Below are 18,335 nucleotides of genomic sequence, written 5' to 3'. Positions count from 1 at the left end.
AGATTTTAGGACACATTGATAGAATACTTTTAAATATGTAGTAGTTAGTCAACACATTGTTCCTGCCTCATGTGCTTCCAGTGTTTTTTATTTGTATGATTGAAAAAGACTGAATTTTTTTGTTGTTGTTGTTTTACTGATTAACTCTTAATCAGTTTAGGAAGAATTGTGTTTTTTTTTTTTTTTTTTTTTTATTTTTTAGACCAAGTATTACTTACTAAGTTGCCTAGATTGGTCTCTAACTTGGGATCCTCCTGCCTCGATCTTCCCAGTTGCTGTAATTACAGGCAGGTACCACCACACCCAGTTTAGGAAGAATTACTTTTTTAAAAAAAAATTTTTAATTATAGATGGACACAATACCTTTATATATTTTTACATGGTGCTGAGGATCGAACCCAGTGCCTCACACATGCAAGACCAGCCACAACCCCAGCCTTTAGGAAGAATTACTTTTTAAAATCACAGTATGAGAAAAAAATCCTGGACCAGGGTGACCACATCCTGTTTTACCTGGGACAGGAGACTTACAGTGCTAAAACCAGTAAAGTCTAGAGAAAACTAGGATGAATTGCTCACCCTAATTCTGGTAGTCATTCATGTTTCTGAATGGATTTTTAGAATAAAAGACTTAATAACTGGCAATTCATCATCAACAATTAATCTCTTTCCAGTAGAAAGACTTACTAGTCAAATGAATAAATGTATATAATATAATATTACTGGTTGAATATAAAAGGTAGGGAAAAAAGAGTGGCTTGTATAAAAGAAAAATTTATGGTTTTGGTTATTAAAATATTTATTTAAAGTTCTAATCTTATTCTTTTCTGTTTTTACAGAACTGATAGTGCATCAGCCGACCCGGATAATTTAAAATATTCTTCAGCCAGAGATAGGGGTGGTTCTTCCTCTTATGGACTGCAACCTTCAAATTCAGCTGTGGTGTCTCGGCAAAGGCACGATGATACCAGAGTCCATGCTGACATACAGAATGACGAAAAGGGTATATAAATTTTCTTACTTCTAGAGGCATATTTTTAGTTTCTATTCTTTTCTTTCTTTCTTTTTTTAACCTACCTGCCTTCCCTTTCCTTCTTTGTTCTTCTCAGCTCTGTTTGTTTTGCTATGTTTAAAATACAGTCTTATTTTTAAAAACTTCATAAGTTTATCCACTTCATTATTTTTAAGATTTAAATATTTTAATACCATAAATGCATTGCATATTTGCCAAAATATACAATATTATTATTAAGACTGAAGTTCTTCCACATAGTTTCTCCTCTAGACTTTTAAAATGTTTTTAAACAATGTGCATAATTTGACTTAATTTAGTTTTCATTTCTTTGCTTATCTTTCATTGAAGGAATTAAAATGGTTTCAAAGCAAGCAGCATAGGGAATACTTGGGAGAAACAAAGGTTGGTTGAATTGTGGATGGATAAGAAGATCCTGAACTGTCTGGGACAGAGTGAAACAAAGCACTCTGTTAAAATAAAATAATAAGTTACTCTGCTGTTTTTCAAGGTGGCTACAGTGTCAATGGAGGATCTGGGGAAAATACTTATGGTCGGAAGTCGTTGGGGCAAGAGCTGAGAGTTAACAATGTGACCAGCCCTGAGTTCACCAGTGTTCAGCATGGCAGTCGTGCATTAGCCACCAAAGACATGAGGAAATCACAGGGTAAGGTGGGGAAAGCTGGGGATAAACACTTATATATCATTAAAGACTGACATCTCTAACAGGGATGCCTCATTTCTCACCCCAAGCACGAGTGTAAGCTGATTAGTTTACTGTAAGTTGTAAAACATGCAGGTGGCACTTGTTTATGTTTGTTTCCTGTGAACTATTCATTTCCTACAAAAAAGTTTAGAAGACTGGATAAAGATCTTACAGGGTTTCCTTGCTTTTTATGAGTACTGAATGGGTATTTTATATAGCAAGTCTCAAATAGAGAGTGGGCCTTTTCTTTTTTTTAATATTTATTTTTTTAGTTGTAGTTGGACACAATACCTTTATTTTATTTATTTTTATGTGGTGCTGAGGATCAAACCCAGGGCCTTGCACGTGCTAGAATAAATTGAGATTTATTCTTTATTGGAATCACTCTTTGGACATTTATATCACTTTTTTCTCCCTAGTTTGTGGGTGTGTATCTTGGTGAACATCTTTGTACACATAACTTTTTGTTCTTTATTTTATTTATTTATTTTTATAGTTGTAGATTGACAGAATGATTTTATTTATTTTTATGTGTTACTAAGGATCGAATCCAGTACCTCACACATGCTAGGCAAGTGCTCTGTCACAGAGCTATAGCCCCAGCCCTGTTATTTTTTTTTGTATACTTTAAATTTTTTCTTTCTTTTTTTATGGCACTGGGGGTGGAACCCAGCAACATTCTACCTTTGAGCTACTCTACATTGCTCAGTCTGGCATTGAGCTTGCATTCTTCCTGCCTTAGCCTTTGAGTACCTGGGATTAAAGGTGTGTGGTATCATGCCTGGCCAGCATATAGCTTTTTAAAAAATGATTTCTCTTGGTACAATTTCAGAAGTAGAGTGGCTGAGCTAAAGGCTATATTGTTAGTAGAGTGCAGGTTTTGATTTAAAATATCCTAGAAGCTAGAATGTGATTCTGAAGGACAGATGAATGAAAAATCCTAAGCAAACAGAATACCTCATTCCAGAGGTCCAAAGAAAGGTTCAGAAACAATTTTCTTTAGGTTCATGCCAAGCTGTTTTCAACATTCTGATAAAAAGAGTGGGTAGCCAGGCATGGTGGTACACTAGTTCAAGACCAGCCTAAGTAACACAGTGAGACCTATCTCAAATAAAAACAGTTAACTACAACAACAAAACAGAGTTTGTTTTAAAAAGTTAATTTGGTTCAATTCTTCTTCCCCACAGGCTCACCGATATACAGTTTGATGGTTATAGCATTATAAATAGAGTAGATGTCCCAGATGATAACCTAATGACACTTCAATGTCCATTTTTATTGAATTATTGTATGAGCTAGAGATTTGTAAAAATCTTGTTTCTTTTCCCAGATGGTAGGTTCCCCCTTTGAGAGGGATTACCAATTTCTTTATACACTTTGCAGAAAAATGAAACTGTCACATGGTTTGATGTTGTTTGTTGTTTAGGCTACATGGCTAGTCATGGTAAATAGCACAACTAAAAATTTTCTTTTAAAAATTTGTCCTTATATGTATTTTTATTATATTAGCACTATTTGAGTGTTTGTGCTTTTTTTTATCATGAAAAAATAAGAGAAGAAAGATTCTGTTTTGTCACTTTTCTAGTGATAGCATGTCTTGCATATGGTTGGTGGTAATTGGACATTTGTTGAACTCCATGTGTGGTTGCAATTTGCCAAGGCCTTGCCTTAGAAAAATGATAGGTGTGAATAAGAGGTTTCTTCCAAGGTTTATCTAGATGAGACAATAAAGTATACAACCTATTTACTTGATCGGGTCATCATCCCTAACTTGTAGAAATCCTTTATCCCCTTTCTCTTTTTTTGTTGTTGTATTTTATTTTTTGAGATAGGTCTCACTGAGTTACCTCAGCTGGTCTTGAACTGTAGTGCACCAGCATGCCTGGCTACCCACTCTTTTTTATCAGAATGTTGAAAACAGCTTGGCATGGACCTAAAGAAAATTTTTTCGGAACCTTTCTTTGGACCTTTGGAATGAGGTGTTTGGTTTGCTTAAGAGTTTTCATTCGTCTTTCCTTTAGCAATCTTTATTGAGGGTTCATGGATCTGTCTCTAGGCACTCTTGATATAGCTTGATGGATAGAAATGAACAGAATAGTGACAGGAACTGCATTTGTTGTTTCTGAATGAAAAATCTGGAGATGACGGTTTTTGAGGTACTTTAAAATATTTGGGCTATATACTTAGTATGTTTATTTATATTTAGTAGGCAACAAAATGTTTTTGTATTCAGAGCGATCGATGTCTTATTCTGATGAGTCTCGACTGTCGAATCTTCTTCGGAGGATCACCCGGGAAGACGACAGAGACCGAAGACTGGCTACTGTAAAGCAGTTGAAAGAATTTATTCAGCAGCCAGAAAATAAGCTGGTGAGTGCAGTATGTTTGGAATTGTTGATCATTTCTATGTTTGTGTAATAAACTGGTTATTACTATCCGGAGCAGTTTCAGAAGGGAAAGGGTTTGTTTCTGAGGGAAAAAAAAAATGCAGATTTCTATCTCACACTTATCTGGCTTCTGTTATAGAACCTAATGACCCCTAATGTGTAATTTATCTGCTTCTGACAATTGTTGGATCCATAATGATGCCTTCTGCAATAAAGTGCTTTAATTTGGGATGGTGGTTACTATAGTTTGAACTCAGAGGTGCTTAACCACTTAGCCATATCCCCAGCCCTTTTTTGTATTTTATTTAAAGAAGGGTCTCACTGAGCTGCTTAGGGCCTCACTAAGTTCCTAAGGCTAGCTTTGAACTCATGATCCTCCTTCCTCAGTCTCGAGAGCCGCTGGGGTTACAAGTGTGTGCCACTGTGCCCAGTAGTGCTTTAATTTTTAGCACATTTGTTTTCTTGCATAATTCTGTTGTCCTCCGTTTTTCTTTTGCTATTCCAGAACAGAATATCTGTTTTTCATATGTGAAATGAAGGAACAGCGTACATATTTTGTTCTTGTTAGTTTGGTTTGTGACCAGGATTAAGGAAATGGAAAAACCCTTTCAAAAACAAAGTTCAGTACAATTAGAAAATTTTATCCATTTAAGTAATTTTCTAAAGTTAAATTGATATAGGGCATGAGAAAACTAATAAAAAAATAGTATAGAGAGGCAAAACAACATTTGGTTCACAGCAGGTTCTTCCTTCCTGCACATTTTATTATGAAAAGTTTTAGATGTACAGCAAAGAATTTTGTAGTGGACTTCTTACACCCACCATGTTGCCATTGACATTTGACCTTATTACTTTATTGACTTTGTTTTTCCTCCCTCCATTGATGATTATGATTGTTTCCAATGGATAAATTCTTTCATAATCTGAAGGGAAACACGCCATTGCTGCTATATGCTTATTGGGATCTGGGAATAATAAGGAAACTAAGGTACTTCTAATTATAATTTGCAGTGGAAGATAAGTGAAAACAAACTACAAATGTTATTCTTTAAAGCATAGGAATTAAAAGTTTATTATTATTTTTTTAAAGGTACTAGTGAAGCAATTGGATAATATCTTGGCTGCTGTACATGATGTGCTTAATGAAAGGTAAGTCAATATGGTTACATTTAATTGACTTTAAAAAATATACACAGGATACATCCACTGACTTTATTTATAATAAACATATTTGATGTTTTATGGAGTCCTCGTGTCATCTTTATCTGTGGTATTTATATGTTACTGTTGTACCAAAGGAATCCACCTAAAAGGGAATATTTTCTAATTTGGCAATTGGAGTGAACATCGATTTGTGGAATGGTGCACACTCTTAACACAGGCATGAATGAATGGGATTACATTTTATAAACTAGGGAATTTTGTAACTGCTTAGAGAATGGAGGTAAAAAGGAGATTCCTTCTATGAGCAAAATAGGCAGTATTGGAAAGCACCCAGAACGTAGGAGGTCATAGACCTTGCTTACCTTTTCATAGTTTTATTTTATGTAGTTGCTTATCTATATTATGGGCAAGTTAATGATATTGTCCTTTTAAATTTATTTTTAATTTTTTAGATATTATATACTTAGCTTACCATTTCCTATTTTTATAGTCCTTACATATTGAATAATATAAGTAATGGAGTTACTTACATTGTGTTTTTTCATTTGTTACTGCTGTTTTCTGTGAATCATTTAGTTTGAAATGGAATTTGAAGCCTGAATTTTAGCACTTCTGAGCCTTTACTTACAGTTTGTTAATAATTGATTTTGTAAAAGAAAATGTAATGTCTGACAAAGATACTTTTGAGCACTAAAGAATAAAAAGAATACAGTATTTAGATTTGTAAAATTTCAGCCTTTTATGTAATTTGAACTTTAATGAAAAAATTTAAATTTTAAAAAATATCTGAGACATTCTTTGTAAGATGTGTCATTCTTGTCATCTTTGAAGTCTTATGCCTTTTGTATGTGTTTTATTTCGTTTGCTTTAAAATCAACAGTAGCAAATTGCTTCAGGAATTGAGACAGGAGGGAGCTTGCTGTCTTGGCCTTCTTTGTGCTTCTTTAAGCTATGAGGCTGAGAAGATCTTCAAATGGATTTTTAGTAAATTTAGCTCATCTGCAAAAGATGAAGTTAAACTCCTCTACTTATGTGCCACCTACAAAGCACTAGAGACTGTAGGAGAAAAGAAAGCCTTTTCATCTGTAATGCAGGTAAGGATGAGGGGAGAAAACAAGTGATGTGCTTGGGAAAAAAATTGACCTTAAAATGTCCTTGAAGGGGAGCATAAGGAAAGGAAACAGAATGGGACTTATCTACTGGTTGTAAACAGGATGTAAATGAGATTTTTCTTTCTGAGTTTGGGTAAAGGGTACATAGTAAAGATAGTTAAAGTAAGTTTTAAAAAATTTTGTCTTTTTGCTTTTTAGAAACTTTCCTTTGAAGTTACTTAATGCTAGAATGATCTACAGATTCGAAAGTATGAACTCCAACCAGGAGAGTTGGAAGCAGTGGGCCTCACATTTTTTGAGGGAGACAGAAGCTAAACATTACACCTTGTTTCTAAGGCTTTTTAGGCTTGGTAAAATGTCAAAAATTCTTAATCCAAATGATTTAGAAACTTTTTTATATAAAAGAATACTAGCTTTACTTAGTTTTATTTTACTTTTGTGTATCTGAACGTATTAAAGGTTGTTCTGGGCTGGGGCTGTAGCTCAGTGGTAGAGTGCTCACTTAGCACATGTGAGACACTGGGCTTGATCCTCAGCACCACATTAGAAAGAAAGAAAGATATTGTGTGTCCACCTACAACTAAAATATATACATAAATATAAAAAAATATATATATATATATATAAAAGCTAGTTCTCAATTTATCTGGTTTTTTAAAGGCAGTACCAGGGATCGAACCCAAGGGATGTGCTCTATCACTGAGATCTGTCCCTGTCCCTTTTATTTTCTGAGACAGAGTCTCACCAGGTTGACCATGCTATCCTGGAACTTGTGATCTTCCTGCCTCAGCCTCCTGAGTAGTTGGGATTATAGGCGTGTGCCACCAAGCCTGGCCTCAATTTAGTTTTCAGTAGGTTTTTAATTAAATTTTTGTTGAGGTAATGTTTTTATAATTAGAGTTTTGGTTTTTAGAGTATGACTTTTTTTATTTCTTTTTTAGTTTATTTTCCTTTTTATAAAAAATCAGATATAAGGAATAATTCTGCTTTTTGAAAATTATCTTTTTCCCTAGTTATAGAAGTTTTTAGCACAATTTTAGGAATGTTTCAAATAATTATCTGTAACTAAAGAGTATAACATAAAGTTGAGCTTATTTTACATGCAGCTTTTATATTATGAATATTTCCTAACTATGTATTTTGAAAATTTTCAAATCTTCAGGAGAGCATTTAGACCAGTAAATACCCATATATACTTCCTCTAGATTTTTCATGTATTAGCTTTTTTTTTTTTTTTTTGGGTACTGGAGATTAAACTCAGAATCTTATCCATGCTACTAATCCTACCACTAAGCTACATTCCCCAGCCCTCACATATTAATGCTATAGTTGTTTTATTTCTACAATTTTTTTTTGGGGGGGGGGGTTGATTGAACCCAGGGTGCTGTGCATGCTAGGCAAGCACCCTATTACTGAGCTACATCTCTGGTCCTTTCTATCTTTATTTTGAGATAGGTTCTCTTTAAATTGTCTAGGTTGACCTCAAATTTGCAATTCTCCTGCCTCAGCTTCTGTACTAGCTGGGATTATACGCATGCGCCACAGCTCCTGGTGCTCTGACACTTATAAACACATGTGATATACAGGCACGCAAATACACAACACTTTTTAGTTGAACCATTTGAAGATAAATTCTACTCATGACAATTCACACCATGTTTCTTTCAGTATGCATCTCCTATGAATTAGGCAGTCTGTGTAACAGCAATATTATATAAGAAAATGAGTTTTTATTACATACATAGTCTATAATTCAGATTTCTATAATTCTTCTTTTTATGTGTGAAGGGATGTACTGGGGATTGAGCACCAGGAGATTCTACCCTGAGTTATAGACCCACCTCTTCTTATTTAGTTTTTGAGAAAAGGTCTTTCTTGCTAAGTTGCTTAGGACCTTGTTAAGTTGCTGAGGCTGACCTTGTACTTGAGATCCCTCTGCTTTGGCCTCCTAAGTCATTGGGATTATAGATGTGCACTGCAGTGTTTGGCTACAATTGCTCATAAGATGCCTTTTAGAGCTATCTGATCCAAGACCAATTCAAAAGACAAGTGTTATCTTTGGTGATATGCCTTTTTATTCTTGATTTATGTTCTCCACATCTTTTTGTATGGAGCAGTATGATTTACTTTTTAAGTTTGTCATCTTATTTTTTAATGATTCAAGTCAAAGTTTCATTCTGATTGTTGCATCACACCAGATGGCAAATAGTATACAGTTGATATGTTAGTTGGGTAGCACATAGATATTAGTCACACATGCAGAGTTTGATCACCTGATTGACGGAATGACCACAACATCTTCCTATTGTGAAAGTTTATTTTTCTTTTGGAATTAGCAGTATGGACGGGATTCCTTGAGACCTTCTGAATATCCTGTTTTTTAGTAGTGTTTCACTCAATAACTTTTATCATCTACTGATATTCTTTTAGGTTTTGGAGTGTAACATTGGCTATTGCAAAATGGTGGTTTTCTAATTCTAGCATTTCTTACATATTTATTTGTAGCTTTCTTTTATGAAAGTGCTGTAAACATATATACATCTTCATTTTGGGGAACAGGTTTTAAAAGCTGTAAAATATTCTGTCAGTGATATTCTCTGTAGTTATTTTGATAACCTTTAGAGTGGTAACATGAACCTGCATGTCTTTTATGGTGATGGCCATGCGAAGCCTCTGATTGATTCTTATTGGAAGCCAATGGTATTCACTTTGCTGTAAAGCATTAATTGCATAAAATTTGACCTACATTTTAAATTGGGACATAATTGTGATTCTTTCTGCAGTTCCCAAGTACATCTTAACTTTTTGTACTTTGGAATAGTCACAGCCAGTGTAATAAATGAAGCACTTATGAGTAACGTTACTTAGAACTAACTTGAATTGATATTAAAGGCATAATGTTAATTGATATTAAAATAGAGAACAGTATTTTTTTTTTCAACCTTATGTCTGTGGGATAAGATGGTTTTTTTTTTTTTTTTTTTTTTTTTAAGTAAGACCATAGAATTAATTTTCTTCAGTATCATAATCAATTTTAGATATAGCCCCAGTAAATAATGAATCTAATTTCCATGTTTTCTTCCTACTTTATTGAATGTTCATGGTTTGTGACTTTTATTTTTAAGCTTGTAATGACCAGCCTGCAGTCCATTCTTGAAAATGTGGATACACCAGAATTACTTTGCAAATGTGTTAAGTGCATTCTTTTGGTGGCTCGATGTTACCCTCATATTTTCAGCACTAATTTTAGGGTGAGTTCCCCACTTTCCTTCTCTTAGGTTGGGCTGAGGGGATGTTTGTGTGTGAGGAATTGGGGAATCAGATAGAAAATGATGCTTCTGCCTCCCTTAACTATAAACAGAGATTTGAGTCCAGGGTTGAGTGGTGTAATAGTATTACTTTTATAAAAAGTACCAACTGTATTTTTTTTCTGACATTGATGCCTAAATATATTCAAAGAAGATAAAAATTTTATCACTGTCATAGCTGCGTTCCTTTATTTTTCCATCTCTCTCTTCCCCTAAGTTTCTGTAATGTCAAGTAGATGGAACAGAGTTTTTTATCATGATTTGGTTCACAGATAGAAGAAGTAGATGGAACAGAGTTTTTTTTAAAATCATGATTTGGTTCACCTTCAAATAATTTGCTTTTTCCTTTTTTGTCTTCATCAAGGATACGGTTGATATATTAGTTGGATGGCACATAGATCATACTCAGAAACCTTCACTCACACAGCAGGTGTCTGGTAAGTCTTTTCGCATATATTAGTCATTTAAATACTGTGGGAAGGATTTAGGGTCTTCCAAAGACCAGCTGTTAGATCATTTCTTCACTAATTCAAGAAAAATCATGGCTTGAGGGAATTTTGTGGTTATCAGAATTGAGCATTGTATGTTAGTTAAATTGATGTTTTTCAAAGTAAAATTGTGTAGTTAGTAGTGGGTAAGAGAACAGAGTGTAATGTTGTATCTATGAGAAATTTAAAGGGCTAACCATGAATCATTTGTAGCATGGAGGAAAAGATAGGTGGTGACAATATCCTGAAATTTAAGATGGACTGTCTTGGTTATTTGTGATTCTTTTTTTCTTTTCTTCAGAGGTGAAAAAAAAAGAAAGGATGAGTGTGGAGAATTGTCATAAATGATAAAGAAATGTTTATGGTTTTGCTTGTTTATTTTCGACTTCCATGAATGATAGCACTACTGATTTTCACATGTCAGCCATGTGCTATAGTTCCTCTTAGCTTACTTGGTGCCGTAAAGTGCTGAAAATAGGACTTGCTAGTGGGAATGGCTGATCTCATTTTCACACTTTTGATAGCTAGACATGGCCCTGGGTTAGAAAGCCAGGTTGAGGGCTGGGGATGTGGCTCAAGCGGTAGCGTGCTCGCCTATCATGCGCAGGGCGATGGGTTGGATCCTCAACACCACATAAAAATGCAAAATACAGACATTGTGTCCACCTAAAACTAAAACTAAATGAATAAATAAAAGAAAGCCAGGTTTATGGTACATATTGGTATTTAAGTCTGAATCAAGTGTGTAGTGACAATATAGATGTTAAATCTGCTTTAAAAAAGAGCATGAGATTTATATTTTAATTTCTGAAGATTGTTTATTTCTGCAGCACTGAAAAATGCCTTTAATCATGATCAGAACAGCGTGTTTAATAGTTAGCTGTTCTAATTTTATGACATAAGGCGTGTTTTTAAGGGTAGGCAACTTAAAAATCGAATACCTTGCTGGGCACAGTGGCACATTTGTATAATCCTGGAGGTTGAGATGGAGGATTATAAGTTTGATTTCAGCCTCTGCAACTTAGCCAGCCTGGTTCTCAAAGAGGACTGGGAATTTGGCTCTGTGGTATAACACTTGCCTAGTATGTGTGAGATTCTAATTCAATCTCCAGTACTGCCAGAAAGAAAGGAAACTAGATACCTTTAAAACAAGGTTCTTGAATCGCTTTTAAATTTTGATTTTGCCTACTCTTTAACATTTCTTATATGATTCCAAGGGTGGTTGCAGAGTTTGGAGCCATTTTGGGTAGCTGATCTTGCATTTTCTACCACTCTTCTTGGTCAGTTTCTAGAAGACATGGAGGCATATGCTGAGGTGAGTATCTGGAAAGTTAATTCTTAAAATGCCAGTTAAGGAAAAATAAATAAAAATGAAAAACAAAAAGTCTCAAAACAGTGCTAGACTTACTTGAAAATAATGTAAGCCACCTGACATTTAAGCAGAAATTACAAGACCATTGCAATAGTGTTTTCGAGCTATCAGAAAGGTTATAAGAAAAATTATAGACGTCATATTTTGCAAAACTTGAAAAACTCGATAGCTAGTATTTTTCATAATATATTTTCTGAAGTTCATTCTTATTTTTGTTACCAAAAGAATCTTAAAAGTAAGGCAAATGATGCTTTTGCGGGTGGTGGTGGGGGATCCCTAAAGACTTTGCTCTCACGCATTAGGGGATCTAAGCCTTGGCTTCAGCCAGGTTGTGCGGCTGTATAAGTGCTCCCATCAAAACAGCCTCATCTTTTTTTTTTTTTTTTTTTTAAATGCCTTTACTACTTCTAGCCAATAGGATTTCACTGCTTTTTACCTGTGCTGATGTTTCCTTTCTTTCAGAGCAAAGCAAGGGAATATTTTGCTTCCACATTTTTTTCTTTGCCTCCAACATGTAGAATGAATGTATTTATTCCTGGTCTGCCTTTCAAAAGACACCTGTGTAGTTTGTAAAGACATTTTTTGGGGGGTTCCATAACATTTAATTCTCTGTTGTTTTTTTTTAGTGCTAAATTATGTGTAGATAACATATTGGTTCTAATATTTCCTTAGATAATCTTTTCCTTTGAGTGTATCTTATTTCCCCAGGTAGGTGGTACAACTGTAGACTAGTCTTATAATTTTTAAGGCTCTCTCTTTAGTTTTCCTGGGCATAATATTGGTGTGGAATACCTAGGTTTTGGTACATGGTTTAAAGGAGTACCTAAAATAAGATATTAGCAGAAAACCAATTTAGAAATGACAAAGATTCCTAGTTCCATTTATATTTAACTATAGTATATTTTCTATTATCTTTCTCAATGCCTATGTGTTGGTGTAGGGAGTATTTCCTTAATCTATTTGGTTTCACCTGGGTTTATTTAAATAAAACAAACCCATTTTTATATCTGGAGTCATAAGTATTCTTTTCTCTTAATTTGTGAAAATCTATTGTGAAGTTAATTAACTAACAAATGGGAGGTTTTTTAAAAATTAAAAATACTGGTTAAATAAGAATGTTGTTAATTCATATCTAGGATCTCAGCCATGTGGCCTCTGGGGAATCAGTGGATGAAGACGTTCCTCCCCCATCAGTATCATTACCAAAGCTGGCAGCGCTTCTCCGAGTATTTAGCACTGTGGTGAGGAGCATTGGGGAACGATTCAGCCCAATTCGGGGTCCTCCAATTACTGAGGCATATGTAACAGATGTAAGTATCTTTAAGAATTTCAGGTGTTGTTCAAAGCAAAACTGTTTTGTGTTGTGAATGCTTCTCATACCTAGTGAACTGTTACTAACCTTGCATTTGTTTATCATGTATGATATATGTGCCTGGTTACTTTGTAAGCCAGAAAAGCAAGGAAACCCACTCTAGCCCACTTCCCACACCATAAAAAAGTACCACTCTGGAATTTTAAATGTTCACAAAGTTTTCTTTTAGGAGATCTTTCACAAATAAATAAATTGATCTATGAAAGATCTGTTTATTCTTTTTTAAAAATGTACCAATTATTTTGTTTTAAAATTATTGAGTGTTTTTTTTTTTTTTTAGCTTTTCAACATATTAAGAATAGTGTACTATAAACAGCCTCAAATTTGGGGGTGGGTTTGTGGTTCAGTGGTGGAATGCTTGCTTAGCATGTGTGAGGCACTGGATTCGATTCTCAGCTACACATATTAAAAAAAAGGGTCCATCAAAAATTAAAAAATATTAAAAAGAGAGCCTCAAATGTATTTTATTTGAGCTTACAGGATGAAACTCATTGTATCTTTTGATAGCCTGACATTAAAGTCTAAAGATACATAAATTTAAAATACATGGTAGTCTGAGGCTGGCGGTAGAAAAAAGCCAGTTTCTCACACAGTGATCCCAAGTCTTAGTTGCACTGCAGTCCAGTGAGTGGTTCAGTTTTTAATAGAGGAGAAAGGAACCCCAGTGAATATCAAAGTAGACCAATATGTCATATAGTCAGAAAAGATTCAATCTAAATGATTAAAACTTTACTGTTTGGATATAACATTAGCTTTTAGGAGTATTTACTTATATATATATGCTAAATAAAATGGGATATTAATTATGTATAGTTCTTGGTGAGTTAATTGTATATTGGAGCAGAAATGTTAGAGGCTAAAAATAGTTAAACCTTCATGTTATATATTAAACGGTTTAAAATCTGATCAACATGGTTTTAATATTTGTTTCCCCTTTACTGTTTAAAAGGTGGTTGTTTGAAGACTGTTGGAGTTGAAGTTAGCGCATTTAACTCAGATGTAAAACGAAAGGAAGGGGACATATTAAATATATTATTTTATGAGAGTCTTTTAGGCATTTGTGAATGATTTTAACAGAATCTTTGTATAGGTTTTTAAAAAATCTTGTATGTAGTTGCTATTGACTATTACAGAAGTATTTTTCAATATCAGTTTGTTCTGTTGTTTTCTTTCCTAAGTTATTTTTATTGGAAATTTGGTACATAAGTGTTAACCGTTACAATTCAGAGATTTGCGTGTGTGTGTGTGTGTGTGTATCAGAAATTACCTGATTTTTATAATCCTTAATAGGTATTATGTGGCAAGCATAGAAATGCTTACTTTTCAGAAGAGATCATCAGGGGCTGGGGGCATAACTCAGTGGGAGAGCACTTGCCTAGCGAGCATCAGCATGTGAACATCACTGCTAGCTTAAGGAGAACTGGGTGTCTAGTTTTAAAAGATTGATGACCAAAAGTTGAAGAGCTACATTTCAGTAAGTGTGAGCAGGTTATCCCATGTTAATATTATGAAGACTCTGAGCATTAGCCATGCTGTGACTTTGGGGAGAGATGAAGAAGGGTAATATACAGATGGCAGATTCCATTTTCTGTCACAACAATACTTTGGGGATTTTTCACTTTTTGCATTAAGTAGTAAAGATACTCTTATTACTCAGCTACTGAGATCTAGGAGGTTGAGAGACTCCTGGCAAGAAAAGAAGTTAATTTTCAGTTGAAGCTGAGTTAAATAGAAAATATTTTCTTGCTTTGTGGAAGCATGTGAGTTTTTTTAAAAAGCTGCTTGTTTTCCCCATTTGCAGGTTCTGTACAGAGTAATGAGATGTGTGACGGCTGCAAACCAAGTGTTTTTTTCTGAGGCTGTGTTGACAGCTGCTAATGAGTGTGTTGGTGTTTTGCTCGGCAGCTTGGATCCTAGCATGACTATACATTGTGACATGGTCATTACATATGGATTAGACCAACTGGAGAATTGCCAGACTTGTGGTACTGATTATATCATCTCAGTCTTGAATTTACTCACATTGGTATGTGAATTATTGTTTACTGCTTTTAATATGTTTATTTAGGCCCTTAAATTTAAATATGTGTGGAAGAAATTATGGGCTTTAAAAAATTTATTAATGACTTTTTTTTTTAGTGCATTGAAAAGTCTTATTTTTATAATCTTTTAGGCTTTTTTTCTAGTATCTGTTTACTTATAGAAATAGCTTATCTCAGCATAGCTTTACCTTTTTTTTTTCCCCATCTCAGCCTCTTCAGTACCCCTAATAAGTACTATATGAGAGAAAGTACTTGATAGCTATTTTGAAAGACTGTTGTTTTGTTTTCCATATAAAACTTCTTTGATAGTTTTTATTCCTTTAATTTCTTAACCATAAATAACTCCCACCTTTCATTATGATCATTCTAAAACACTAAAAAATGGAATAGCATATTGGATTGCTGCATACTTGGTACTCAGTTTCTATAATTAGAAACACATGGCCCATCTGGTTTCATCTAGGCTGCTAACCCTGCCCCCTCATTGCGGCCCTTCATCTCCAACTGTATTTGTTATTTTTAAGAAAATTCTAGATGACATTCTGCTGAATATTTATACCAAAGTTATGCTTAATTTTTTTGCAGAACAAAGATTTAACCCAGGGACTCTTCACTACTGAGCTTTTTGGTTTTTTACTTTGCGACAGGGTCTCACTAAGTTGAGGCCTTTTGGTTTTTAACTTTGCGACAGGGTCTCACTAAGTTGTCTAGGGCCTCTCTGAGTTACTGGGGCTGGCCTTGAGCTTTCATTTCTCCTGTCTCAGCCTCCTGAGCCACTGGGATTGCAGGCATGTTCCACCACAACTGACATCCAATTGTGTTTATTATTTTAAAGAAAATTCTAGATGACATTCGGCAGACCATTTCTGCCAAAGTTATACTAGTTTTGCTAGTGTTAAAAAAAAAAAGATGGGCTGGGGATGTGGCTCAAGTGGTAGCGCGCTCGCCTGGCATGTGTGCGGCCTGGGTTCGATCCTCAGCACCACATACAAACAAAGATGTTGTGTCCGCCGACTAAAAAATAAATAATAAAATTCTAAAAAAAAAAAAAAATATCCTTATGTTTTACTGTAAAATGCATGTTTCCTATTTGGATGTCTAAACACTTTAATGTCACTATGAAAAGCCCTTGAAATATAGCTTAGTTTTGTTAACTCTTTTTTAAATCAATAGACTTTATTTTTTAGAGCAGTTTTTAGGGTTACAAAAAAATTGTGCAGGAAGTATAGGTTTTTTTTATATATCCTCTCCTCCAGCAGTGTCATCCTTTATTAACATCTTGTGTTAGAGTGGTATGTTTGTTAAAATTGATGAGCAGTATTATACATTGTGTTCACTCTGTTGTACATTTTAGGGGGTCCCTCCCCCTGTGCCATTCTGGGGGTGAAATATAGGGCATCACACATGCTAGGCCAGTGCTTTATCACTGAGCTACATTCCCAGCCCTATTCTGTTTTACTTTGAGACAGGGTCTTACTGTGTGGCCCATTCTGGCCTTGAATTTATTAGTCCTCCTGTCTTCTCAGCCTCCCTAGTAGCTGGGATTATAGGCACATGCCAGTGCTTCTGGCCATTTTATGAGTTTTAACAGATGTATAATGACAAATATTCACTATTACATTACCATACATAGTAGTTTCACTACTCTAGAAATCCCTGGTGTTCCAACTACTCATATCTCTTACTTTCTTCACCTCAGACTCTTGACAGTCCCTGACCTTTTTACTTTCTCCATAGTTTTGCTTTTTTAGAAGGTCATGTAGTTGGAATCATGCAGTAATAGCCTACCCTCCATTTTTACAAAGGCATTTTAATAAACAAAATTTTGATTCTTTCAAAAGCATTTAAAAATTCATACTACTTGAAATTAAAGGTATAGGCTAGGAATTTATCTTCTGATTTATCATTCAGTAATTGTCTGTCTTCTCTTCCTCCTCTGCTGGAGTCCACCCAAGCTGACACCTAAATGGCAGAACCTTCAATTTCCCTTTGGTTATCTTTCTTCTCTGATTGCTTCTTCTTTTCAGCCTTTAGATTTTGCTATTTTGCTTCCAGTATTTTCTATTGGTACATTTCACTCCTGCAAATGCCAGAGAATTAGTGTCTTTGCTGCCAAGATATATAGCAGCAGGGACATGTATTAAAGAACTTTCTTCCACTTTATGGTGGGCCAACTCTGAGTTCACTCCTGATCAGCATAGTCCCCCAGAAAAGTACATGAGACGGGGCTGGAAGTTTAGGTCCTGGGAGTTCAAAGGTGTGATAGTTGCGGTGACCTATCCTCCAGAACCAGGCTCGACACCATCCAGAACTCATACACCTAGTAATAGCCTTTTTAAGGTTGCCTTCTTTCACTTAGCAATATGCACTTAAAATTTCTCCATGTCTTTTTGTGACCTGATAAGCTCATTTGAAAAATTTTATTCTTTTAGATTGTTGAACAGATAAATACAAAACTTCCATCATCATTTGTAGAAAAGCTGTTTATACCATCATCTAAACTCCTGTTTTTACGATATCATAAAGAAAAAGAGGTAAGTGATACCTTGACAATGACTTAAAATAACTTCCATCATTGAAGAGTTGGACTTACGTTGCTTAGTATGCTACATAAGTGAAACTGAGTGAAATATTTCATTTAGAATACAGTGATTGCAATGATTACTTTAATATTTATTATTGTAATATATACCTTAATGATGTGCCAGATAATCTTCACATTGTTTTAGTAAATTTTCTTGAAGATAAAAACAGTAGATGTATTTATAAAGTTATAATTTCAGAAGTACTGTGTGTTTTGAAAACAAAAGTTATTAGCTTCTCAGCTAACCCCTATTCATATTCACTACAGACTTTCCAAGTAGAGGCAGGAAAATCAAGTTGGGTGTGGTGTCTGATGGCTGTAATCCCAGCAACTGGGGAAGCTGAGATAGGAATGTCATAAGTTTGAGACCATCCTTAGTGAGACCCTGTCTCAAAATAAAAAGACCTAAGGATGTGACTGACTAGTTAATAGCCCTCAGTTAAATCCCCAGTACCATTAAGAAAACAGACTGGGGATATAGCTCAGTGGTAGAGCATCTTTGGGTTTAAACCTCAGTAATATTACCCACCATCCAAGGGGGGGGATATCAATCTTAAACTGCCATTTGTGCATGTCTTTTGATGTTGACCTTGTTTTAAACATGGCTATTTAAGAAATTTGATATTGGCAGTTTTGATTCAGAGTGTCCTCTATTTGTAATAAAGCTTTATAACCTGTTTAAGGACAAAAAAAGCTCATTAAGCCAGGTATGGTCGTGAATGCCTGTAATCCCAGCAACTTGGGAAGCTGAGGCCGGAGGAGTGCAACTTCAAGGCCAGCCTCAACAA

At 34.8% G+C, this 18,335-nt stretch overlaps 1 protein-coding gene and 1 pseudogene across 6 annotated transcripts in view; one reads left to right on the top strand and one right to left on the bottom strand.

The window, feature by feature from the left end:
* Smg1 (SMG1 nonsense mediated mRNA decay associated PI3K related kinase) overlaps positions 1-18,335 on the top strand; it is a 100,534-nt gene that overhangs the window by 24,046 nt on the left and 58,153 nt on the right. For 4 of the 6 annotated variants that reach the window (XR_013089458.2, XM_076840724.2, XM_076840721.2 and 1 more), the window contains 11 exons: positions 840-1,003; positions 1,524-1,679; positions 3,928-4,088; positions 5,196-5,254; positions 6,150-6,363; positions 9,507-9,632; positions 10,054-10,126; positions 11,395-11,492; positions 12,686-12,859; positions 14,723-14,947; positions 17,396-17,497. Coding sequence is in view for 5 of the 6 variants with exons in the window: in XM_076840724.2 (XP_076696839.1) it covers positions 840-1,003; positions 1,524-1,679; positions 3,928-4,088; positions 5,196-5,254; positions 6,150-6,363; positions 9,507-9,632; positions 10,054-10,126; positions 11,395-11,492; positions 12,686-12,859; positions 14,723-14,947; positions 17,396-17,497 (1,552 nt within the window). In the remaining variant the exon portion in view is untranslated. The remainder of the gene's footprint in view (positions 1-839; positions 1,004-1,523; positions 1,680-3,927; positions 4,089-5,195; positions 5,255-6,149; positions 6,364-9,506; positions 9,633-10,053; positions 10,127-11,394; positions 11,493-12,685; positions 12,860-14,722; positions 14,948-17,395; positions 17,498-18,335) is intronic. The other 2 variants (XM_076840725.2, XM_076840722.2) reach the window with 1 other exon arrangement.
* On the bottom strand, positions 16,926-17,279 carry LOC143385368 (small integral membrane protein 11-like; annotated as a pseudogene).

This window comes from Callospermophilus lateralis, chromosome 19 (assembly GCF_048772815.1).
Source record: "Callospermophilus lateralis isolate mCalLat2 chromosome 19, mCalLat2.hap1, whole genome shotgun sequence".
NCBI lineage: Eukaryota > Metazoa > Chordata > Mammalia > Rodentia > Sciuridae > Callospermophilus > Callospermophilus lateralis.
Note: the sequence above shows the minus strand (reverse complement) of the source record. Positions and strands in the feature narration are given on the sequence as shown.